Raw genomic sequence first — 22001 nt, 5'->3', positions numbered from 1 at the left:
AACTTTAGAACTGAAAGGCCTCGCATAATGTGTGGGGGGGCTTTAAGGACAAGCTCGCCTATCCTGAATTGTCGAGGCTGGACATGTTTATTGTATGCTCGCGCTATGTTGCGCTGATACTGGTGAAGATGTTGAAGGGCTATTTCGCATCTTTCATCGAGAGCCTCCAACTTGTTATCTTGAGACATGTAAACCCCACTTCGCAAGGCAAGCTGTGTTATGGGGATTGCGATATTTACTGGCAGGACGGCCTCAGTTCTATAGACAAGGGAGAACGGGGTCTGGTCGGTAGAGCGTTTGCTAGAAATGCGATAGGCCCAGAATGCGAGGGGCAATTAGTCTAATGAGATCTAATCCCCATGTGTGGAATGGCATGGGGCCTCAATAGGATGGAGGGGTGTAGCTGGAGTATGTATTTGATGGTGGTGGTATTGGTAAGGCCTACACTTCTGCACATGAGACTTGGCATTGCGCTCCATGGTAGGGCCAGTAAAATCTTTTGCGCAACAAATGCGTGAAAAGCTTACGCGCGCCTTGATACTCCAGTTGGTGAGCCATTTTTAATGCTTCCATGGCCTTGCTTTGAGCCAAGCATTGCAAGTACGTGCCATTGACGATGTGGCGGAAAAGCTCGCCCTCCCTAAGCTCGAACTGTGCAAACTTTCTTTTTATCTTTGTTGCGGCCTGTTTGTCCTTTAGGAGAGCGCGATAGGAACTCAATAAATGGGCGACGCCAATCAACAACATCGATAACACAGGCCTCAGTTTCGTCCATCATAGCTTAACATTATAGGCAGGTGCGCTGAAGGGCGTTGGCCTGTACTGCCATGTCTGGCCAGTAGTAACCCTGGCACTAGAGTCGTCGATACAGAGCGAGAGGGGTAGTATAGTGCTGCTCATGAGTTGTTTTGAGGGATGCTTATGCTTTTTGGGGTCAAGGCACCTAGCCAATGTTCCATATGGTAAGCGGAAGTATAGAAGCCCCCAAAAGAGTTGAAATGATTTCAATTATGTGATGGGTATTGGTCCTGTCATGTGTTTGAGTTGATTAATGATTGGGGCTCGCCAGTCATTGCTCGGAACATTCTTTATTGGGAAAAGCTCGGTGATTGTGGCTAGACCAATGCGTTTGGTGATATAAACTTGAGTCGTATCATCTGTAATTATTAGCTTGGAAGCCAATGTTGCGAGCGCGTTTAGATATCAATTGTTGGAGCGAGGTACATGAGTAAAACGGACGCAGGGGAACTTGGCGAGGAGCCTCTGAATGATTGTGCGGTAGGATGCGAGCGAAGGCTCGCGGATGGCATACTCACCAGTTACCTTCTTGATAACTAATTTGGAGTCCCAACAGATGCATAGTTTTGAAATGCCCCTGTCTATGGGTAAAGCATCGTCAAGGGGCTTATGCCTCTACTCTGGGAACTGTGCAAGTAAATCAACTAGGGCTTAGCTCTTGATGCCTCGTGGTGCGTGAGATGCAATATCAAACTATGGAATGGCTAAGAGTCAGCGTGATGCTTTGCTAGAAATGATGGGCTTAGAGAGGATATGTTTGTACAGGTTGCACCGTGTGATCAAATGAATGGGGTGGGCCATGAAATAATGCCTGGATTTTTATGCTGCGAAGACAAACACGAGGCAGTGGAGCTCAATGGCTGAGTATCGAGCTTCGGCCTCATGGACGAGGCGGCTGAGATAATAGATTGGGCGTTCTCGGCTTTCAACTATTTGAGCGAGAAGGGCACCAATGGACCTGTCAATTGAGGTAAGGTAGAGTAGTAGGGGTTGCTCTCTGATAGGTGGACGCATTGTGGTCGAGGAGCTAAGAATGGACTTGATCTTTTCGAAAGCTACTTGATGAGCTGTTGTCCAGACAAATTTGGCATTGTCTTTGATCAGCGAGCTGAAAGTGTGAGAAACCTCGGCGAGTGCTGGTATGAACTTGTGCAAATCTGAAACTTTGCCCAAAAAAACTCTTAAGCTACTTGAAAGAACACGGGTGGGGTATATCTGTAATTACGCGAGCCTTGGTGGGGTCGAGGTCGATCCCCTGGCGATGCACTAAGAAACCCAAAAAATTGCCTTGACTGACCCCAAATACACACTTGAGGGGGTTCATACGCAGGTTGTACATGCGGCATCTTTCGAATACTTGGCGTAGATCCTAGAGATGGTCTTCCTACTATTTAGATTTCACCACTAAGTCGTCGACACCATTTTCCATTGTGCGATGCAGCATATCATGGAATATGGCAGTCATAGCTCTCTGATATGTTGCACTTGCATTTTTTAACCCGAAGGGCATGGCAGTGTAGTGGAAATTGCCAAGTGGGGTTCGAAATGCAGTTTTTAGGCATATTCTTTAGCCATCCATATCTGATTGTAGCCACTGTAACCATCCATAAAGGAAAATAGGGAATGCCCGGCCGTTGCGTCGACCAACGTATCAATGATTGGAAGGGGGAAATCATTTTTTGGGAATGCCTTGTTGAGATCACGAAAGTCAACACAGACACGGATTTGCCCATTCTTCTTCTTCACGGGAATAATATTTGCTAGGCAAGTGAGGTATAGGATTGGTCTAATGAAACTTGTGAGGAGCAAATTTTTGATCTCTGTTTTGATTTGAAGCTCGAGCTTTGGACGATAGACTCGAGGTGCTTGTTTGATGGGACGCGAGCCCAATATGGTGCTAAGATGATGTGTCATGCGCTGGGGGTCTAATCCTGGCATCTCGCTGTAAATCCAAGCGAAAATGTCTGAAAACTCTTTCAAAAGACAAACGAGACTGTCTCGTAGTGACGGATCCACTTGCGAGGAGATAAAAGTGATCCGCAGCTCTTGTATAACAAGGGCAAGATTGATATCTTTGAGATCTGAAAGCTGGGGCCGCTCCACTTCTGTACGTGTGGGCTCAACAACTGAGCTGGTCGAAGCTAAGCCCGCACACCATCATAAACGGTAAACGTATCACCCATCTAGTAGCCAGACCCGCTTGCATTCGCGAGGGGTAGTGGCGTCTGTACTGCGGCGAGGTACATATGGCTGTGGAGGGTAGAAAATTCCTTGTTGTACTTCTTCTGACTTAGGCAGTGGGGTGCGAATGATGTTGGCCTCACCCTCTTTGTCCTCATTTTCCATCTCATCAAAGAAGAGTGCTTCAGCAAAGTGGGCCTCATGCTTAGCGAAGGGCTTATCTGAGCAGGGGACAGTGATGAGTTTGTTGCCCAATATGCCTTTGAAACACTGATGATAGGTTGAAGCTACTATGCCAAAGCGGTGTATCCATGCCCGCCCGAGAAGGACATGGTAGGAAGTGTCAGCCTTGATAGCGTGGAGCTTGGTGGGAGCCCTAAACTTGTTAACTGCCAGGTTGATATTCACATAACCTAGAGTCTGGTGGGACTTATTTCCGAACCCATATACTTCTATAGCTTCCTTGATGAGGTGCTCATGAGGCAGACCAGCTTTCTTGAAAATTATCTAGGGCATGAGGTTAATGGAAGATCCATTATCTAAAAAAGCACGTCGAAACTCCATACCATTGACATATGCGGTGACATAGAGAGGACGGTTCTGAGGAGTAGATACTCTCTTATCAGATTTAGAGAAGGAAATGGTTAATGGGGCTTGCCGGGAGGTGGGCTGACTCGACGAAGCTGTTGCACAACACTCGTCCTCACGCTATTCTTACTGAATCTGTGAGTGGCGGGGATTGGTTTCCGTGTTCTCATTGTAGTAAGTGACTGTGGCCACACTGTGGTGGCGAAGATAAGGGTTGTGTCGCACATCCATTGGCGCAGTCACCTTGAGGTCACCACCTTCAAGTCGCTGCTGAAAAATTTGCCTAAAAGTTCAACATGCGCTTGTTGGATGCGTGATGGCTTGATTGAAGATGCAGAAATTGGGACTGGCAAGATCTTGTGCTGTTGGCTCTTTGTGAGTGATGGGTAATACGACCACGTCATGTTTAACCTACTGCTTGAGGGTGTTGGTGACTTCTTCCATACGAACTGCGAATGGGAGAAGCTTGTTGGCTCGCTCTGCAAACGATGCCTTAGCCTTGGTGTCTACTTTATGGCGCCTTTTGGTCTTGTCATTGTGAGCAGTAACGGGTGCTTCTTTGCGGGTGACCTGTTTAGCGACTTTTACCTTTGGGGGTGCAAGGTCCTTGCAGATGTTCTGTACAGCTGTGGTAAGATCACTGAAGCTGTTGAGTCCCAGATTGACCAAGTGTACCCCGTAAGTTCTGTTCATGCCTTGTATGCAGATGTCGACCAGATCTCTTTCACTACTACCTTCTAAACATTCCCTCACTCGAGCTTGAAATATGGGGATAAACTCAAGTGGTTCCTCACTGGGCTCCTGTGTTTCCTTTATGAAAGAGAGTGGTGACTCGCTCAATGGCCTGGCTGAACTTAGCGTGGACTTTTGGGAAAGCTGCTGCCACGTGGTGATCGAGTTTAGCTCGAGACTCTTAAACCACCTGTAAGCGAGCCCCATGAGGGACTTGGAGAACTCTCTAAGGTGCAGGACCTCGTCGTGGCTATGCTAGCCTAGAGACTTTATAAATCTCTGTAAATGCTCGTCAGCATCTCCTTTTACACCGTCATACTTGGGAAACTTTGGAATGATGTACCCTTGTGGGTACGGAGTCTGAGTAAGACTTTTCAGGTATGGCGGCTCAGTGCGTAGTACCAACGCGCGCGCAGCATACAAGGCATGCTTCATGAAGCAGTCCAGTAACATAGATTCAGTGATGTACTCTGGAGAGGGGTTGACTTGAGGTTCAACTTGCGCCTAGACGGGCTTTGGGGCTGCTTGAGCCTGCGTCGGTGGATGAACTGACTAGTTGGTTGTGTTTAGGCAGGGTTGCTTTAGCTGGAAAGGCGGTTCTAACCCGTGCATTTTCTATGATCATAGCCTCCAGTATGTCTAAGCGATCATTGAGATAACGGTTGGATTGCAATACTTCCTCATGGACTGAAGAGGCCATTGAGCTCTCCAGTAGTGTGATGTGGGGTACACTAGCGTTGGAGGCACGTGACGGCGCCTGAGACTGGATGAGAACATCACCACCTCCCCCAACATGTAGGGGTTCTTTTTTATCAAGACAATAAACAAGTGTATAATGGTAATATCAGAAGTACAACTGTGAAGGAAATAGAGAAGATACTTGGTGTATGAGGAGGAAAAGAAGACCAATCATCAAGATTGAGATGGTGGTAGGGCAGGTATACAATTTCTTATGACAGCTGCCTTTTCTAGTCCGTTATTCCTTCATGGGATAGTACTATTTATAGTCCCAGATTCCATTAGTCATTATCCAATGGTCTTTTTCATGCATGGTTTCTCGCATGCATGGCTCCCAGTCAGGACCACGTGGGTAATCCTAAAGGTTTAGGAGCCTGAAGAGTCCAATCCTCTCATCGAGCCTTGCACTATGTTGTTATGTCGTTTCTCCCCCAATTTGGGCATTAAATGTTACTTGGCCGCCGGTTGGTCGAGCTTGACACAACATTAAATGTGATTTTAAGGTTTGCTGTCATAATGTGTATAATCCTATCATCTTATTAATTGGGCTTTGCTAAGAGCGAATGCACTTCTTGACTTCTCATACACCAATCAAAGATCCTCTTAAGTTTCCCAAGTTTAGATTCCTTATAGCTATGAAGGCCCTACCTTCGTTTCGTGCTATATATGAACCTATGGCATTATGATGGCGAGCTCTCTGGGGCTCCAATCTTTCGATACGTTATGGCCTGGTATGGTACTAGGGCTTGAGGTGCTAGAGAGTTGGTCCCTTGAGGCTCGGTAGGCCTAGGGGGATACCTGGGCTTGGGGTGCTCGAGGTTTGGTTCCTCGAGGCTTGAGGAGCCTGGTGCGATACCAGGGCTTGGGGTGCTCGAGGGTTGGTCCCTCGAGGCTTGGTGAGCCTGGTGCGATGCCGGGGTTTGGGGTGCTCGAAGGTTGGTCCCTCGAGACTTTTGACTTTTCAACTCGCCATGAGGGCCTCGGTTAGGGTTGTATTGACTTATCAACGTGCCATGTCTGACAAGTCAGCGTTTGATAAGTGACACCCACAAAAAGTTCATTTTTTTTGTTGCTCCATTTATTAGAGGGTAAAAAATTACACACACCTAAACAATTTTGTGTTCATTGTACTGACTTATTGTAAACTATGACTAGGTTGCCCAGAATCAAAAGATGACTTATTATAATAATAATATATTGTAATTTATTTAAGGGTAAATTACACTTACTTCCCTTGATGTTTGGATAAATCTCACATGGGTGACGTCACGGTTTTCACACACCAGTCTATTTTAATAATATATTTTTATAATACAAAATATATTATTAAATCTAAAAATAATAATTTTCTATTCCACCCCTCTTAGAGCATCCGGGGCGTCATTATGTTTAGAGTAGAAATGTGTCAGTTAGGAGAGAGAAATGGGCGGTGTGATGAAAGAAGTAGAGTATATCTCTTGTGGGACCTACAGCCATTGTCTAAGCTATTGTCCACAGATAGAGCTGCCTTTAGAGAATACTCCATTCTTTTTTTCCTTTGTTTAATGAATCTGATTGAAGGCAAAAAAGCAAAAGGCAGCAACGGCTCAATTTACTTCCAAACGTTCCATTAAATTCAAACGGTAATAAACGGTTATATTTTTAGCCTATAAATACTATATTTCATCTTCAATATAATTTCCTTTTTCTACCTATGGGAAGCTAATGTAATGTAATTTTCTTTTTCTATTTGTGGGAAGCTAATGTAATTTTTATTTATAAATGTAATGGATATTTCTTTAAATTATAATTTCTTTAAATTTCTTAACAAATCTAATCGAAACAAATAATTTTTAAAATATTGTTTATTCGTCAGCAATATGAAAATTACATTTTATTCTACTACAACAAATTTAAAAATCTTCATTACCAAATTGATTCCATAAATGTTCCATGAGATCTCTCCTAAGATCGGCATTGTCTGATCTATTGCGAATCCTACTTAGGCGAAAGGAAATGTGTGCCGCCAACATCGATGGGTTTCAAACGTAATGTGGAAGGGAGATTGGGTCATCTGTCGGAGGTGTCCATTGCAAAATGTGTTTGCCCTCGTCTTCAATGATCATATTGTGTAATATGATACCCGTCACTGTATAGGAGTGAACCCCATACGACTGAGGGAATCGAGTTTCTGGAGAACCATTTGTCATATGTTGTAACACCGTTCAAAATGCGAAGAAACAACTCTCGTCGTATCCGAAACCTTCTATGAAATATGTTTGGTGGATAAATCGGATTTTCAACAAAGTAATCTCGGAATAGCCGTTGTGCTGCCTCCTCTTGATCACGTTTAATATATTTTCTCTTACGAGGTTAAAAGAATGCCTGCACCCCATCAGGCGATAATAATCTGCTCACATCGTTCATCCTTTTTCGATGGATTTCAAAAATATCTTCCCCATCTGAATATGACGAATTCAATGGAGAAATAGACTCAGAGACGGGTATATCTCGTGACAATGAAGCCATTGTTTTTTTGTATAAGAAATATGAAGACTCAAAGAATAGAGAATGGGTTTGAGAATGCAAAGAAGTGGACTTGATAATTGAAAGAAGATAGAATTAAAAAAAGATAGAATGAGTAGTTTATATAGAAATTGAAAGAACAAATAATGGACTTGAGAATGCAAAGAAGTGAATTTCATAATTGAAAGAAGATAGAATGAGTGGTTTATATAGAAATTGAAATATAGCCGTTGGAAATATAGCCGTTGGAATATATCCGTTAAGAAGACAAAAAATTATTAAATTCACATTCAAATTTTTTATTTTATTTTAAAATTAAATTAATAAAATAATAAATAGAGAAATAGATAATTGGGTTCTACACCATAGAACATATGCATAAAAAAAATAGAGTACCATATCATCACTTTTTAACTTACGTAACACTCTACGTTTTAAAAAGTAAATAGATAACTTGTGTTGTCCAAATTACTTACTCTTATTACTTTCTTTCTTTTTCCTCTCTACTTTATGGTGTGCGGAGCTGCCCGAAGGAATTTGATGTATCCTATCGGATAGGTAATACCTGGAATAGCTATTTTAAATACTATGCAATTATGCAACCAGCTGTACATACGATATGCATGGCGGCCATTCTGGATATACTTCACACATGCAAGTGGAACTAGCGTGTGGCTTCCACTTGATTAGGTTCAAAAGGCGCAGGCTCAGAGACCCCCTCAACTCTTTCATTTTCCACGTGGGTATTTACCCTCTTTCTTTCAGTGTCATATTACTATCTTAATAAGAACCAACTTAATTTACCTTATTACAATTTCTCAAGTGTGCGTGTGTGAAAGATGATGGAGAATGGTGGCAGAGCACTTGGTTTTAGCAGGAATGGGAAATAAAGTCAAAAGAAGTTCCGTTTAGGGATGAACACTTGCAAGTGAAGGCCACATCTTCACATAATTGGTACGACAAATAAAATACCATGGAACACACAGAATAGTTGAGTAATACTTTCAACCTTCATAAATAACCCATTGGCCTCTTTTTCTGTGTGCTTCTTTCTTCAATCTTTTCAATTTTCTTTTTTTATTTTGCAGTCAGGTTTCCGAAACTAAGCTGATTTTACAACTAAATATAATTCCATAAAATAGAATGGAAATTAGATAGGTGGATTTCTTTCAATCAAAAACATCCCAAGGCATTACATATATAAGTACTCATTTATGTTTTGATTTCATATACAATTTAATCCTAGCTAAGACGATGATGTGATATTTTTGTAACGCTAAACATTAATCCACAATTTCATGTAAATTTGAAAGATGGATGCTCTTTGGATGATGGGGGCATGGACTCCCAACATGTGGCTGCCTTAGTAAATTCGCGAATGATACATGAATTATATGTTTGATTTTTTTGAAAAATACTTTCATTTGGCTTTAAGGTTTCAAAGATATTGTAAACACTTGTCAGTCACTGTTTAGTACATATTTTTATATCGTTTTCGAGTCCCAATGCAATTCTAATTTTATATTTTTTTCAAATATAATTTTTTTTAGCATAGATTAAAAAATTAGTAATGGAATATGTATACACACTTTGTGAATAAATATTCTGTTAATTAACCCAACATGTGGCTGCCTTAGTAAATTCGCGAATGATACATGAATTATATGTTTGATTTTTTTGAAAAATACTTTCATTTGGCTTTAAGGTTTCAAAGATATTGTAAACACTTGTCAGTCACTGTTTAGTACATATTTTTATATCGTTTTCGAGTCCCAATGCAATTCTAATTTTATATTTTTTTCAAATATAATTTTTTTTAGCATAGATTAAAAAATTAGTAATGGAATATGTATACACACTTTGTGAATAAATATTCTGTTAATTAAATCTATCAGTTGAGGTAAAGGAAAGAAAGAGATAGAGGAGACATACTAGATGAAACGTGTGACCACTTACTCCTTTATCCAATAACTTACTCATTCATTTATATACACTTCAACTCCCATCTAAATTCGATGTCGGACAAATTTCACTTCTAATATCAGATCACAAGGTCTTTGGTAAATGAAATAAATTAAAAAAATAAGTTAAAAAGAATTGAAAGAGTTGGGAAGGACAAATATGACATTAAAATCACAAGATCACTTGTAATTTTTTTTTTTTTGAAATTGAAGTAAATTTTTCTAAACATTAATTACAAATATATTCCAAGAAAAAAGAAAGAAGCATAAAACAGAGAGAAATGAACAGTCCATTCGATATTCCAAAATGAACAATCACATCAACACAAACATCTTGCCTTTTGGAAATTAAACAAATAAAACAGTCACTTCGACATTCCTGACAACAAACAAGAAATGAACATGAAAATATAGAAAGAAAAAAAGAAAGAGAAAGGCCATTTATAGAGTTGTTTTTTTAGGAAAAAACAGATTCATGTGATTATAAAATTATGGAAAAAATGGTTCTCTACAAAACAGGATCAAGATCATTACATGGTTTAACCTAATATACACCAACAACATCCAATTCAAGTCCTGTTTACGATAAATTATTGCATGGTCCTAGTTAATCATAATCTGACACGCAAACAAACAAATAAGTCTATAGATTCGGACCACGTAAAAATTCCTCCCTATTTAAAAAGTCAATAAATAATATTAAAACTTAGTAATGGAAGTATTGACAGATGATCATGTGTATATATAATATATATACACCAAACCTCATGCACCAACCAAATAGACTGGGTTCAAGTCATTTTCTAAACCCCAATGTAGTTTAACTGTAACAATATTAACTATTTTTTTGGGTCAAGTTAATCTAACCTAATTTTTCCTAAATTTATTACTGAGAACACCAGACATCCAAAATTCTGCTAAAAACAATTTATTTTATAACTTACACACTGGCTACTGAGGTTCGAACCCCTGACCTTCCTTTGAGAAATATGAGTCTTATACCGCTAGGCCACAGACATGCTAGTTTTATAACTTTCACTATCATCTAGATGCTCTTCTCTAGCTAGCAGAGTTCTTCCATCCTGGGTGCCTTAGAAATTTCTACAAAATTATTTTTAATTTAAACTGTATTATTTATAATTTGAAGATTAATAATTTTCAAATTAGAAATAATATTCTTAAAATCTCAATTCAATATATTTAAATTCAATGAGTAACTCGGTAGAGTACTGCCCCGGGGGCCTAACAGTGATGGTAAGGTGTTGGTTTGAGTCATCACTCGGCCCAGGTTCAAGCCTTCCCCCCTGTTAAGATTCTCTCAACTCACCCGGTGTATGGTGGGGGCAGCCCTACACCTCCAATTTGGTGCCACATATTGGGGTCTATAAGGGCCGCTTCGTGGGAAGTTCTGGGTTATTAAAAAAAAAAAAAAAAAACTTGGTAGTGTACTCAGCTCCCACGAGTGTGCCGTGTTCGAGTCCTGTTGATCTCTCCTATATAAGTAGCCTACGTCCCCTCCCATCAACACATATTGTCATATAATCATATTCCTTATTCTCTCTATGTGTCGTTTTCCAGAGATGCAGGCTAGCCCACAAGCAAGCCTGGAGGAAGAAGAAGAAGCCAACAAAAGGGTGGTGAAAGCCCTCTACGAAGCCTTGAGGTCCCAAGACGTCGATACGGTGCACCACCTACTAGCACCACACATAGAGTGGTGGTTCCATGGCCCACGTTACCATCACCACCACATGATGCGATTACTCACCGGTACCACTACATCACCCCACCAATCTTTCACCTTCAAACCTCTCTCCTTCGTCGCGTTCGGATCAACGGTCCTCGTCGAGGGTCACGACTCTATCTCTTGGGTGCACGCGTGGACCGTCACCCATGGCATAATTACCCAGCTGAGGGAGTACTTCAACACTTCCGTTAAAGTCACTAGGTTTGGGAACTCTAACGTCACCTCACAGTCGTCGTCACCGTCGATGAAGTGTCAGAGCATTTGGCAGAGCAAGCTCTCGGACAATTCGTCTGTGCCAGGTCTTGTTCTGGCACTGTAGGGAAGGGGGAGGGGGTTATTATCGTCATTTTACTTGTAAATAATGTGCTTGCGTGTCCTCCTCCTGTGTGCTGCTCTGACCTGTTGATGATGGAGTGAATCCTGGTTTCTTGCATTTTGTGTATATGGGTGTGTTTACTGTGTGAGAATGTGGAGGAAGTGTTGGATGCTTTTGCATGTTTTCTTCATACTGTTTATGTCATACAATAAAAAGCTGTTATAACTTGTGTTACTAATTCTTTTTCTTCTCTCCATCTATCTGTTGGAGAAATTTACATGTGGTGGTAGCCTACTAATCAGCGACCGACTTGAATAATACGTGAGAGGGATGATCTTGTTTTATTTTTTATTTATTTATTTGAGTGAGAGCAAATTCTAAATTTTATAAGTACATAATTTGAAAAAAATTAAAATTCGTGGGTATAATAGCAAAAAGATAAAATTTTAGTGGTGGCAATTCCTCTCACTGAACCAATTACAGGTCCATCTCTGTGAAGTGAGAGTTATTATTTTCGTTAAAAATTACACGTTTCTCGATCATCAATGAAAATAGAGGGTTTCACTTACTTTCCACGGCTGAAAATTTTAAAATATCCGGGATCTCCCAGCCGTCACCACATCTAAGGTCTGGTAGACTCAAGGATATGGTATTCTCGAGATATTGTAGAACTTATCATCCATGGCTACGAGTACCTCATGTAATTGATAGCAACCAGGAGTGGAGAGAGATGTGCCTAGAAGGGCGCATGCCCCTGATTTTATTATTATTATTATTTTATATATATTTTTCTGAAATTTCACAAATGTCTCCCTCCCGAAGTAATGTGTATATTTCAAAAATTAGATTAGTATGTGTATTAAAATGTATATTTCAAAATTTATATTTTTGGAAACCATCAGCATACTACTGTTATGTGCCCTTGGTTTCATAAGTTAGATTAATATGTATGTTAATGGATTGAAAAGATAGTGATTTTGCTATGATTTTTTTCTTTTTTTCCTTTCAATGTGTTAGCTGATTTCCCCCATCAAATACACTAAATCCCTCCGAAATTTAATTCTGGCTCTGCTCCTAATAGCAACCACATTACTATTGTTCATTTCATAGTAACTAAAAAGTAGCTTAGTTTGATATATTTAAGAAAATATTAGAGTTTAATTTTGGATGGCTTTATTGATTGGACCACCACACTCTAAAACAAAACCAATAAATTAAGGGCATGTCAAAATACATATACATAGAGAGAGGGAAGAATGCGCCGCCAAGGCGCCAATTCAACCAAAGAATGGAGAATTGGATAATGTAAATAATGCTTGCTTTGGAAATGTTAATTCATAATTGCAATCACATCAGTCAAATAAGGGGAGTCAAGGAATTGCCAAATATTATGTTTCTAGATCCTTATCATTATGTTCTTTCTATCTTCTTTTTTAATTGATTTGTTGGCTTTGGTGTTCAAAACCTTCAAATAGTACGGTTAGAAAGTGAGAGACATGGAAGAAGAGAGAATAGAGTCAGGTGTGTTTGACGGCGTAGAGTTGAACTTTTGAAATTTGAATTGGTAGAATTAGAAAAAAAATTGGTTTAATTTTTTGAATTATTTTTTTTTAATTCCATTAATTTTAATTTCAAAAGTCTAATTCAATATCGGCCAAACATAGCCTCAAAGAATTTGCAATAAGCATCTAATGAAGAAACTTGAGAAAGAGGGAGACCACTAGGGCATTCAATAATTTTATTTTATTGAATTTAGAGAGCGTATTACCAACTGGTTCAAATATGAATAAGAAAATGATCCAAGGGCAATATGGTAAATAAGGGTAAATTAGTGATTTTTGTCTATGTTTTTAAAGGGAAATAAACGGAGGGAGTGATTTGCATAGTTTTTTTTGCAATATTTGAAGATGGAATGTGAGTATATTTTTTACACTCACATTATTGAATTCTTTACCGTTCATAAAATTATTGAATTTGTCTTCAATGCAAGCTTTTCAGACTGAATTAATCTGATTCTTAATATTTTTATCATTATTATTATTATTATTTTATTGGTAAGAAGCTCATACCCATTTGCTCATATGAAGACTTGAACCCTCACTTTTTATATTGGGAGGAATATGAGATATTACTATGCTACAACCTTTGATGATTAATTTATTGCGTTTGCAAGCATCAAATCAATGACTTGGTGTAAATATATATATGTAAATACATACATATAATTATATTGTATTGGCAACGATTTTTCAAATTCATCTTCAATGTGTATCTCTGGAGCTAGCCCAAATAAACTTCAAGTTAGAGATTTTTCTCTCAAATTTACGGAGTTTCAAAAGATGACGTCCACATTTGAAAAAAAAAAAAAAAAAGAGATTGGGTTTTATTCTGGGATGGCCAGAAATTTAGTTTAGGAGGGCATATTAACAATTAACAATTAATGGTGTGTAACAACATAACAAACTAGAAAATAGAAGTGCAGTAATCAAGTTTCAAATAGTATGTTATTGTTTGCAAAAAAAAAAAAAAAACAAACAAACAAACAAACAAAAAAAGGAAGAGGAAGAAAAGAAAAAGAAACGAGAGAACTTTGAAAATCTCGCGATGGTTGTTCCATTGGACAACAACTATTTGCCTCTTATAGATTGCACTAAATACGTATTATTGTAGGACTCAAAGGCAAAGCACAAATTGCACAATGGTGCTTTACCATTTTTTCGGTTTTGTTTGGCAGTATGGAATTGAAATTGGTGGAATTGAAAAAAAATTTGGTTCAATTTTATAAGAAACTTTTCTCTAATTTCATTAATTCCAATTCCAATTCTAAAACTATAACTCCATATCTACGAAACATAGTATACATTTGGAACAATAATTTGAAAAATTTGTCCTCAAGAATAGCTTTATGTAATGACATAGAAGTAACTATTTGTTCCATTGGATAGCAACTCTTAACTTATTATCGTTTGCACTACACACATTATTGTATTAATATTACAAATGTAAAAGATTTAGCTCCATAAAAGGTATATACCGTAACCAACTTTTTCTAACCAATAATTTGTTGTCTAATATTAACTTTTTTGCGCACGACATAGAGAAAAATAAATAAATAAAAGAATAGTGTACAATTATTGAAAGTATATTAATATGTTATTTAAATTTACAACCTCAAGTCACTTGATTTGTGATTGCCATTTTGAAATGTAATAATAAGATATAATTTAGTGGCGGAAAGTATAATTTATGTGTTTGTGGAGTCCTTGTAGTGCCAAACTTTGTTTGGCCATCTCCACTGTCTTTCGGTTGAAGCCTCAATCAGCTCTTTTGTGGAAACGTACGTGCAATCAACAAAATCAGCTTATATAAGAATTAACTCTTTTCAGGAAAAATATACACAATCGTGCGTGTGTAAGTAAGTTAGTGCTTCAAATTTGAATATTTAATGAAATTTTAAAATTTTGTTTGAGAATTTTTATATATATTTTTTCCACTAATTTTGTTTAAGAATAACCAACGTCCTCGTTGAGTCTTCATCACTTTGTCAAAACAAATGTGAAAGAACATTTGTCGAAACAGATGTGTATAGCCGAAATTTTATTTTATTTTGACACAAACTCAAGTATTGATCTCATTCACGGTCTCAAAAAAAAATAAAAAAAAATAAAAAAAATTCCTTGGCTATTCACAATGGTTTAAGAATTATTTTCCTATATTGAATCAATAGAATCATCTCAATTTCAGGAAAATAAAAATAAAAATCAGCTTAAGCACTAACCCATTTTAAAGAAGGATAAATTATACTGACCTTCCCTAAGGTTTACACAAGTTACACACGGACAGACTTTAAAATTGTTTTAAGTAATAAAAATTGGGCAAAGGAGAAGTTACAGCAGTTTAATAAAAGACTCGCACCTTTCCCTTATAAAGATTTCCTTGAAAGGAAAATCAAGAAGAATAGTCCGAGAAAGCCTCTTTTCTCCTATGTTGTTTTAGCTCTCTTTTCTCCTATGTTGTTTTAGCTTCACTTTAATGTTTACTACTTTAACATCCCTTAATTTTTGGCACATGTGCTCAATGATACCACTAACTTTTTTTCTTTTCCGACAGATATGTTGACCAAATTTTATAGAACAATAATTTTGTCGTTCCCTTGTATAAAATGTAATATAATATATTATTATAATATAAGGACATTATTGACTTTTTATATTTAAAGTCACCATTCAACGGCCAGCGAACGAGTTTCAAGAAGATCAAAATAATAAATGTTAAACAATCAACCCGTGTATAATTTATTCAAACCTTATGAGAAATCAGTCATTTACTCTTTAAAGGAATACCCATAGGCAGACACATCGTGAGACGGTGATTTAATTTTGAATATGTAATGAAATTTTATTAATGTTGAAGAATAAACAAAGACCTATATAAAAAAGGGGAGAAAAGGGCGAGTCGAACTTGGGTCTCTACTAATTGGAGTACTCAACCATATAATAATTCAATAAATAAAACCGTTTGTCTTTCTCCAACCGATATTGTCAAGCGTAATATTAAGATCTGTCTTCTCAATGCCATCTCAACAGCATAAGAAACACTGGTGGTCTCACCACCAAATATATAAAATGCTATCAAGCAAAAGTATCGTCATATTTTAAACATTAGTTAATTAAGTGATATTAGCCAAAAACATAATATGTAGCTGCCCTTATATGTTTGAATTTTCTCCTGAATTTTGTATATAAAATGTATTTAACATAAAGAAACACTAGTGGTCTCACCACCCAAAATATAAAATGCTATTAAGCCAAATTATCATGATATCTTCAACATTAGTTAATTAAGTGATGTTAGACAAAAACATAATATGTGGCTGCCCTTATGTTTGAATTTTATCCTATATAATGTGTGTAACAATTCACTTTATTATATGGTATGAAATTGTTCGTTTTGAATCCGAGTTTATACGATTTTGTTTTTGAGTTTTACTCTAAAAACCCCCATTATCAATTGGAGTGTACATATCTTACATATACAGTACTTTCCCTTTCCACACCCAAATAATGTGAGATTGTGCAATCGTAGTCTACTAGTATGATAGTTTGCCATGCCTCGCACCCACCCACACACATACGCCCACAAGGTCACCACAATCACTCCCCTTAGGGGGCCAAAATTCTCATTGGCCACACTTCCAGTTAGGTCAGCCTCTGATACTATTTATAGTGATAGCCTCTGATACTATTTATAGTGACTCACTACCCCACATGATATGATATTGTCCGCTTTAGGCCTGCTCGTACTATTTTGTTCTTAGTTTTTACCCCAAAATGCTTTATACCATTTGCAGATAGTACCACCACATATAAGCACTTCACTTTTCCCTTACAGTGTGGTAACTCGCCTAGTGCCTATTTACACCCGCCCACACCACATCCGTCCTCATAGGTCATAACAATTACCCCTCTTAGGGGCCCAACGTTCCCGTTGGCTACACTTCTGGCTATATCAGGCTTTCATACCATTTATAACGATCCACTCCACCACATAGTATGATATTATTAGCTTTGGGCCGAATCCCGCATAGTTTTGTTCTTGAGTTTTACCCCGAAAGGCCTCATACCAATTGAAGTGTACCTACCCTACATAAATAACACTTTCCATTTCCACACCCAGAAAATTGAGATTGTGCACCCGTAGTGTAATACCCCTAATTTTGAAAAGGATAGTTCTGGTGTTTATTTTATTGTTTCAATTGCATTTTTAATTGTTGACATGCATATGTGTTAATTTTATTGATTTAATTGTGGTTAATTAGTTAATTGTTTTCATTATTGTGATTTAATTGAATTTACTTATTCAATTGTTCTAATTTAATTGATTTAATTATAGTTAATTATTTGGTTGTTTTAGTTGAATTAATTTACTTAAATTTAGTGGTTTAACTGTTTAATTGAATTGTTTAAATGGACTTGATTTAATTAAATGTCATTATGTTTTCAAGGTGACTGTTATATAGTTGTACATTAGGTTTACAGTCGACATTGATATTAACCTAGATTTCTCTTTGGGCCGAGTAAATCCAATTAGGGTTCAAGAGAGCCTAGGATTAGTGGGGCCTATAAATATTCACCTAAGTTATCTGCTTAGGGTTGTAGAATAAAATTACGACATAGTATGGTTGAGAGAAGTTTTAGAGACGGCTGGGAAGAAAACAGAGAACAAACAAAGGGTTCGCCGGAGAATTGAGACGAACGTCGGTGAAAGGCAAGTTCTATCCTTACTCTCTCCCTTAGGTTTCGTGTTCTTTGCATTCCTAAACAGTTCTAGGATTAATTGAATGTTAAAAACATTATTGGTTCTTGCTTAAACTTGAATTATATCAGTATGTTTGTATGCTTGTTAAACTGTTAAAACGTGATGTTTGCTTGCATAATTCTCTGTTTAAATCTATGTATGTAATGTGATATCAACTTGAACACGGACTGGGAACACACTGGGGTTTGGTTACAACATCTGGGAACCATGGCAGTGAAGTAGCAGAGGAGTAAATAGAGTCGGAATCGAAGAAGACGAGGCAGAGAGGGAGAGAGCCGGCTCCCTTTGATTGGGAGGCAGCTCCTAAGGTGTGGGAGACGGCTCCAAGGCCAAAGGAGCTGGCTCCACACTTGTGGGAGCAAGCTCCTTGCTCCAGATTTTTATTTTTTCGTTTTTCTGTGAGATGTTGCATACAATGGATGGTTCTATGATTTCAGATGCATTTATGACTGTATGGGGGAAATTTATATGAGGCATATGGTTGTATTAAGGCTCTAGAAGTAATGCTCATTAACTAATTTCTTAGATTAGCTTGGACAGTAGAGGACTTAAACAAATAAGTACACTGTTTTGGAGTTGAAAGAATTACACTGTTTAATTCTCTGTGTTAGCAATTTTCCTGTGACGGATATGATAATTGAAACTTGTAACACCATATAACATGATCATGTATTTGTGGTATAAACTAAGCATGTTAAAATCTAAATATTTTTCCTATGCTTGCTATGGAATGATTGGTGTTTAAATTGTCTTGTTTATCGCATCAATTGTTGGACTAGAATTATGAGCATAATAATTGGTCAAGGTTTATTATGCTTGCTGTGGAGTTAATTGATGTAGACTTTTAATCATGTTCTCTCAATTATATGGATTCTGGGGATAAGTTAATATCTGCATATACTGTTGTATTGTCAATTGCTGGATTGTTGGTTGGGTAATGTAAAATCAGCATGTTAAAAGATGTTAATTTAATATGCTCACTTATGGAACAATTGATGTTTAAATTTAATGTTTTTATTCTCAATTGTTGGATTTACGAATTTGGATGATATGTACATGCATGTTCTGTATTATCATTTGTTGGATGGACGGATTGTATACACCGGTATGGGACGGTGACATACTAGGGGGATTAGCTCAAAAATTGCTAAGTCCTACCTACTCTGGAAATTAATGAATGGATTTGACTAAAAATAAATCATATTGATTTGTAGTGTCAAGGCAACGCACAGTTGAGCGGCACTACTATGGATTCTAGATGGATTTTAAATATATTGTTATGGTACCTTGATATGAGCTTGAGTCTCAGGATCGACGGTTAGGGAGCGTATATGCAGTGGGATGCATAGCTGGCTACGATGGTTGAAGGTGGACCCTGTTTAGGCTTAGGTACACATGCCCAATTCGTGTGCATTTTAGCATGTTACCTCTATTCAGGTTGAGACCGACCTATAGTCCATTTAGAGTCCTTTAATGTGATTATATATATACTTACGGACTATTAGCTATTGTTGAATTGTTTAGGATGTATATGCGTATTGGGCCTCTGTTTGGATTGTAGTAGTATAGAACTTGCGCGTGGGCCTGACCCACTTCTATTTTTCAGGTACACGACAGTTCCAGACTTAGACTTGTTCGTGCTGAGCAGAGGTTTCTACTCACTCTACCGACGACGTAGGACTTCTCTCCATAGCTTATATTAGGATGTTCTTTCAGTTGTTTTAATTCAGTTTGGATTTGTGTTATGGGTCCACTAGAGAAGGATTCCCGAGTTGTTTAATCTATTGGAAGTTTTGGATTATTGGAATTTAAGTATTTATTTTTAAAGGATTTTATTTTAGTTTCTTTCAGCTTGTAATATTTATTCTTATTTCATTTTGACATCTGTGTTCGTTTTTAAAATATTAATTGTTTGGTATTTCCTCGGGTTTGGGCCTGGGCCTGATCAACTCGTGTCTTGTATTCGAGGGGTATCACACGTAGCCTACCAGTGCCTCGCACTCGCCCACGCATATCTGTCGACAAGGTCGACACAATGTTATAAATGTTCTGATACCATTTGTAACGACCCACTCCACCACATGATATGAAATAATTGTACACTTTAGGTTTGAGTCAGCACGATTTTGTTTTTGGGTTTTACCCCTAAAGACCTCGTACCAATTTAAGTTTATCCTTCCTACATATATAACATTTCCACTTTCCACACTCAGGTGATATGGAATTGTGTACTCGTAACCTGTTAGTGTCTCGCACCTGCCCACAAGGTCACCACAGTCACCTTCTTTAGGGGCCCAACGTCCTCGTTGGTCACACTTTTGACTGGACATGTTCTAATACCATTTGTAACATCCCATTATACCATATGGTATGATATTGTCCGCTTTAGGCCCGCTCGCACGGCTTTGTTCTTGGTTTTACCCCAAAATGTCTCATATCATTTAGAGATAACACCACTACATATAAGCACTTTACATTTCCCTTACCCAAGCGAGGTAGGATTATGCCACCTGTAGTAGCTCACCCAATGCCTATTCACGCCCACCTACATCATACCCGCCCTCATAGGTCATCACAATATGTATCCAAATCTCTATTTGATTTGTTTCCGAGAGCTCATGACTCTTGTAAGGATAGGGTCTCTACATAACATTACGTTTACCCAAATAGAAGTCACTGTCCAAACTAGCTAGTTTGATTTAGGATGATGTCATTTTTGTAGGGATGATTGTGTGGTGTCGACCTATAAGTATAATGCTAAACAGGTCAACCCGAACATAGATGTATTTAATAATCGTGTCAGTGATCCTTGACATGAACAAAACCCATTTATTAAATGGGTTATACGGGTAACCTGTTTAATTTAAATAATGATATAACTCGTTTATTAATCTAAGTATAAAATTAAAATTAAAATACAATGAAAAATTTGAGATAATAAAATATAAAAGTAATGAAAATTAGAATAATTTGGACAATACAATTATAAAAAATGGCCAAATAAAATATCCATATTGAAATAATGGAGATGTCCATAGTAGTTGGGATAAAACATGTTACAAGTTAATCAAATTGACTTGACACGATTAATTAAAGGGGCTGAACTCCAAAACATGAACACGACACAATTAATTATATGGGTTGACACGATTATAACACAAACATAATTAAGGTCAACCCAAACCCACTAACTTCGTGTTGTGTTCAAAGTTAAGCTCATATGTGAAAATGAGAGTCAAGTTGGATAGATGGTTAATGTATTTTTTGAAGTGTTAAAGTAGGGGTGCACTTGGGTGGGCCAACCTGAACCCAACTGGAGCCAAGCCTGATTTTTACATTTTAGTTGTTTTGGGCTTGGGTTAAAAAATCTCAATTCGAAGTTAATTAGGATTAGACTTAGATTGAGGTGCCAGCAACTCGAGCCCAACCCGAACCCAAATTATAATATTATTTATATATATATTTTTTTATTTAAAATATATTATATATAATATTCAAATTATGATAACCTTTTTCTTTTCAATTTCATTTGTTTTAATCTTAATTTAATTTATGTTTACAGTTTGGAGAATTAATTTGCTAAGAAAGCTTGTAATTTTTTAGAAATTTGCATCAAGTTTTAAAATTTCTTGTGCTTAGAAATAATCTAATATGAAACTAATGCATGATCACTTTAAATTTTTAATGTGGAGATTGGTCATATGGATAACTCGAATTAACCTGATTTTGTAACCTCAAATCTCCATGAGTTTAAAAATTCAAGAATGGGTTGGGGTTGAGTTGAGTAATTAAGGTTGATACTTATGGGTAAGAGCAAAGTGCAGACTTGAATCCTATTGTGCTTTCAACTTCTATGCAGCAAGAGGTAATGTGAATAATATTGTAATTTCTACATGTGAGAAGCAAGTGTTTGTTGCAAATAATACAGATAGTGGGACATTGAGTTAGGGTTGTACAACTTTTACATCTCATATGTCATTGGGTGTGAATTATACCTCCAAGTTGCAGACCTATGTTGAAGTTAAGAATTTTATTTATTTATTTTTGGTAAGTAAGAATACAAACACCTAATTTGAACACTTTAATCTCTCATATGGAATGATGGAGATAGCTAGTTTAG

General features: G+C 37.4%; 2 protein-coding genes across 2 annotated transcripts; one reads left to right on the top strand and one right to left on the bottom strand.

Annotated features, from left to right (window-relative positions):
* Nucleotides 1-1617: 1617 nt before the first annotated feature.
* LOC132309286 (uncharacterized) lies at nt 1618-2144 on the bottom strand. Its single transcript, XM_059807605.1, has 2 exons — nt 2096-2144; nt 1618-1955 (listed from the first exon to the last, which is right to left on the bottom strand). The coding sequence occupies exons 1-2, from the start codon at nt 2142-2144 to the stop codon at nt 1618-1620; spliced, it is 387 nt and encodes a 128-aa protein (XP_059663588.1).
* Nucleotides 2145-11083: 8939 nt separating this feature from the next.
* Nucleotides 11084-11566, top strand: LOC132309285 (wound-induced protein 1-like). Its single transcript, XM_059807603.1, has one exon. The coding sequence runs from the start codon at nt 11084-11086 to the stop codon at nt 11564-11566; it is 483 nt and encodes a 160-aa protein (XP_059663586.1).
* Nucleotides 11567-22001: the final 10435 nt, after the last annotated feature.

Source organism: Cornus florida, unplaced genomic scaffold (assembly GCF_030987335.1).
Source record: "Cornus florida cultivar Cherokee Brave unplaced genomic scaffold, ASM3098733v1 CherokeeBrave_3.0.0_Hap2_Chr05, whole genome shotgun sequence".
In the NCBI taxonomy this organism is placed as follows: domain Eukaryota; kingdom Viridiplantae; phylum Streptophyta; class Magnoliopsida; order Cornales; family Cornaceae; genus Cornus; species Cornus florida.
This window is presented reverse-complemented; position numbering and strand designations above follow the sequence as displayed.

Bases quoted from the DNA above. Each gene is read 5' to 3' on its own strand.
- LOC132309286 (XM_059807605.1), bottom strand. From the start codon at position 2,144: ATGCCGCATGTACAACCTGCGTATGAACCCCCTCAAGTGTGTATTTGG. The intron at 1,956-2,095 runs GTCAGTCAAGGC...GCAAAGTTTCAG, and splicing joins CCCTCAAGTGTGTATTTGGG to ATTTGCACAAGTTCATACCA.
- LOC132309285 (XM_059807603.1), top strand. From the start codon at position 11,084: ATGCAGGCTAGCCCACAAGCAAGCCTGGAGGAAGAAGAAGAAGCCAAC.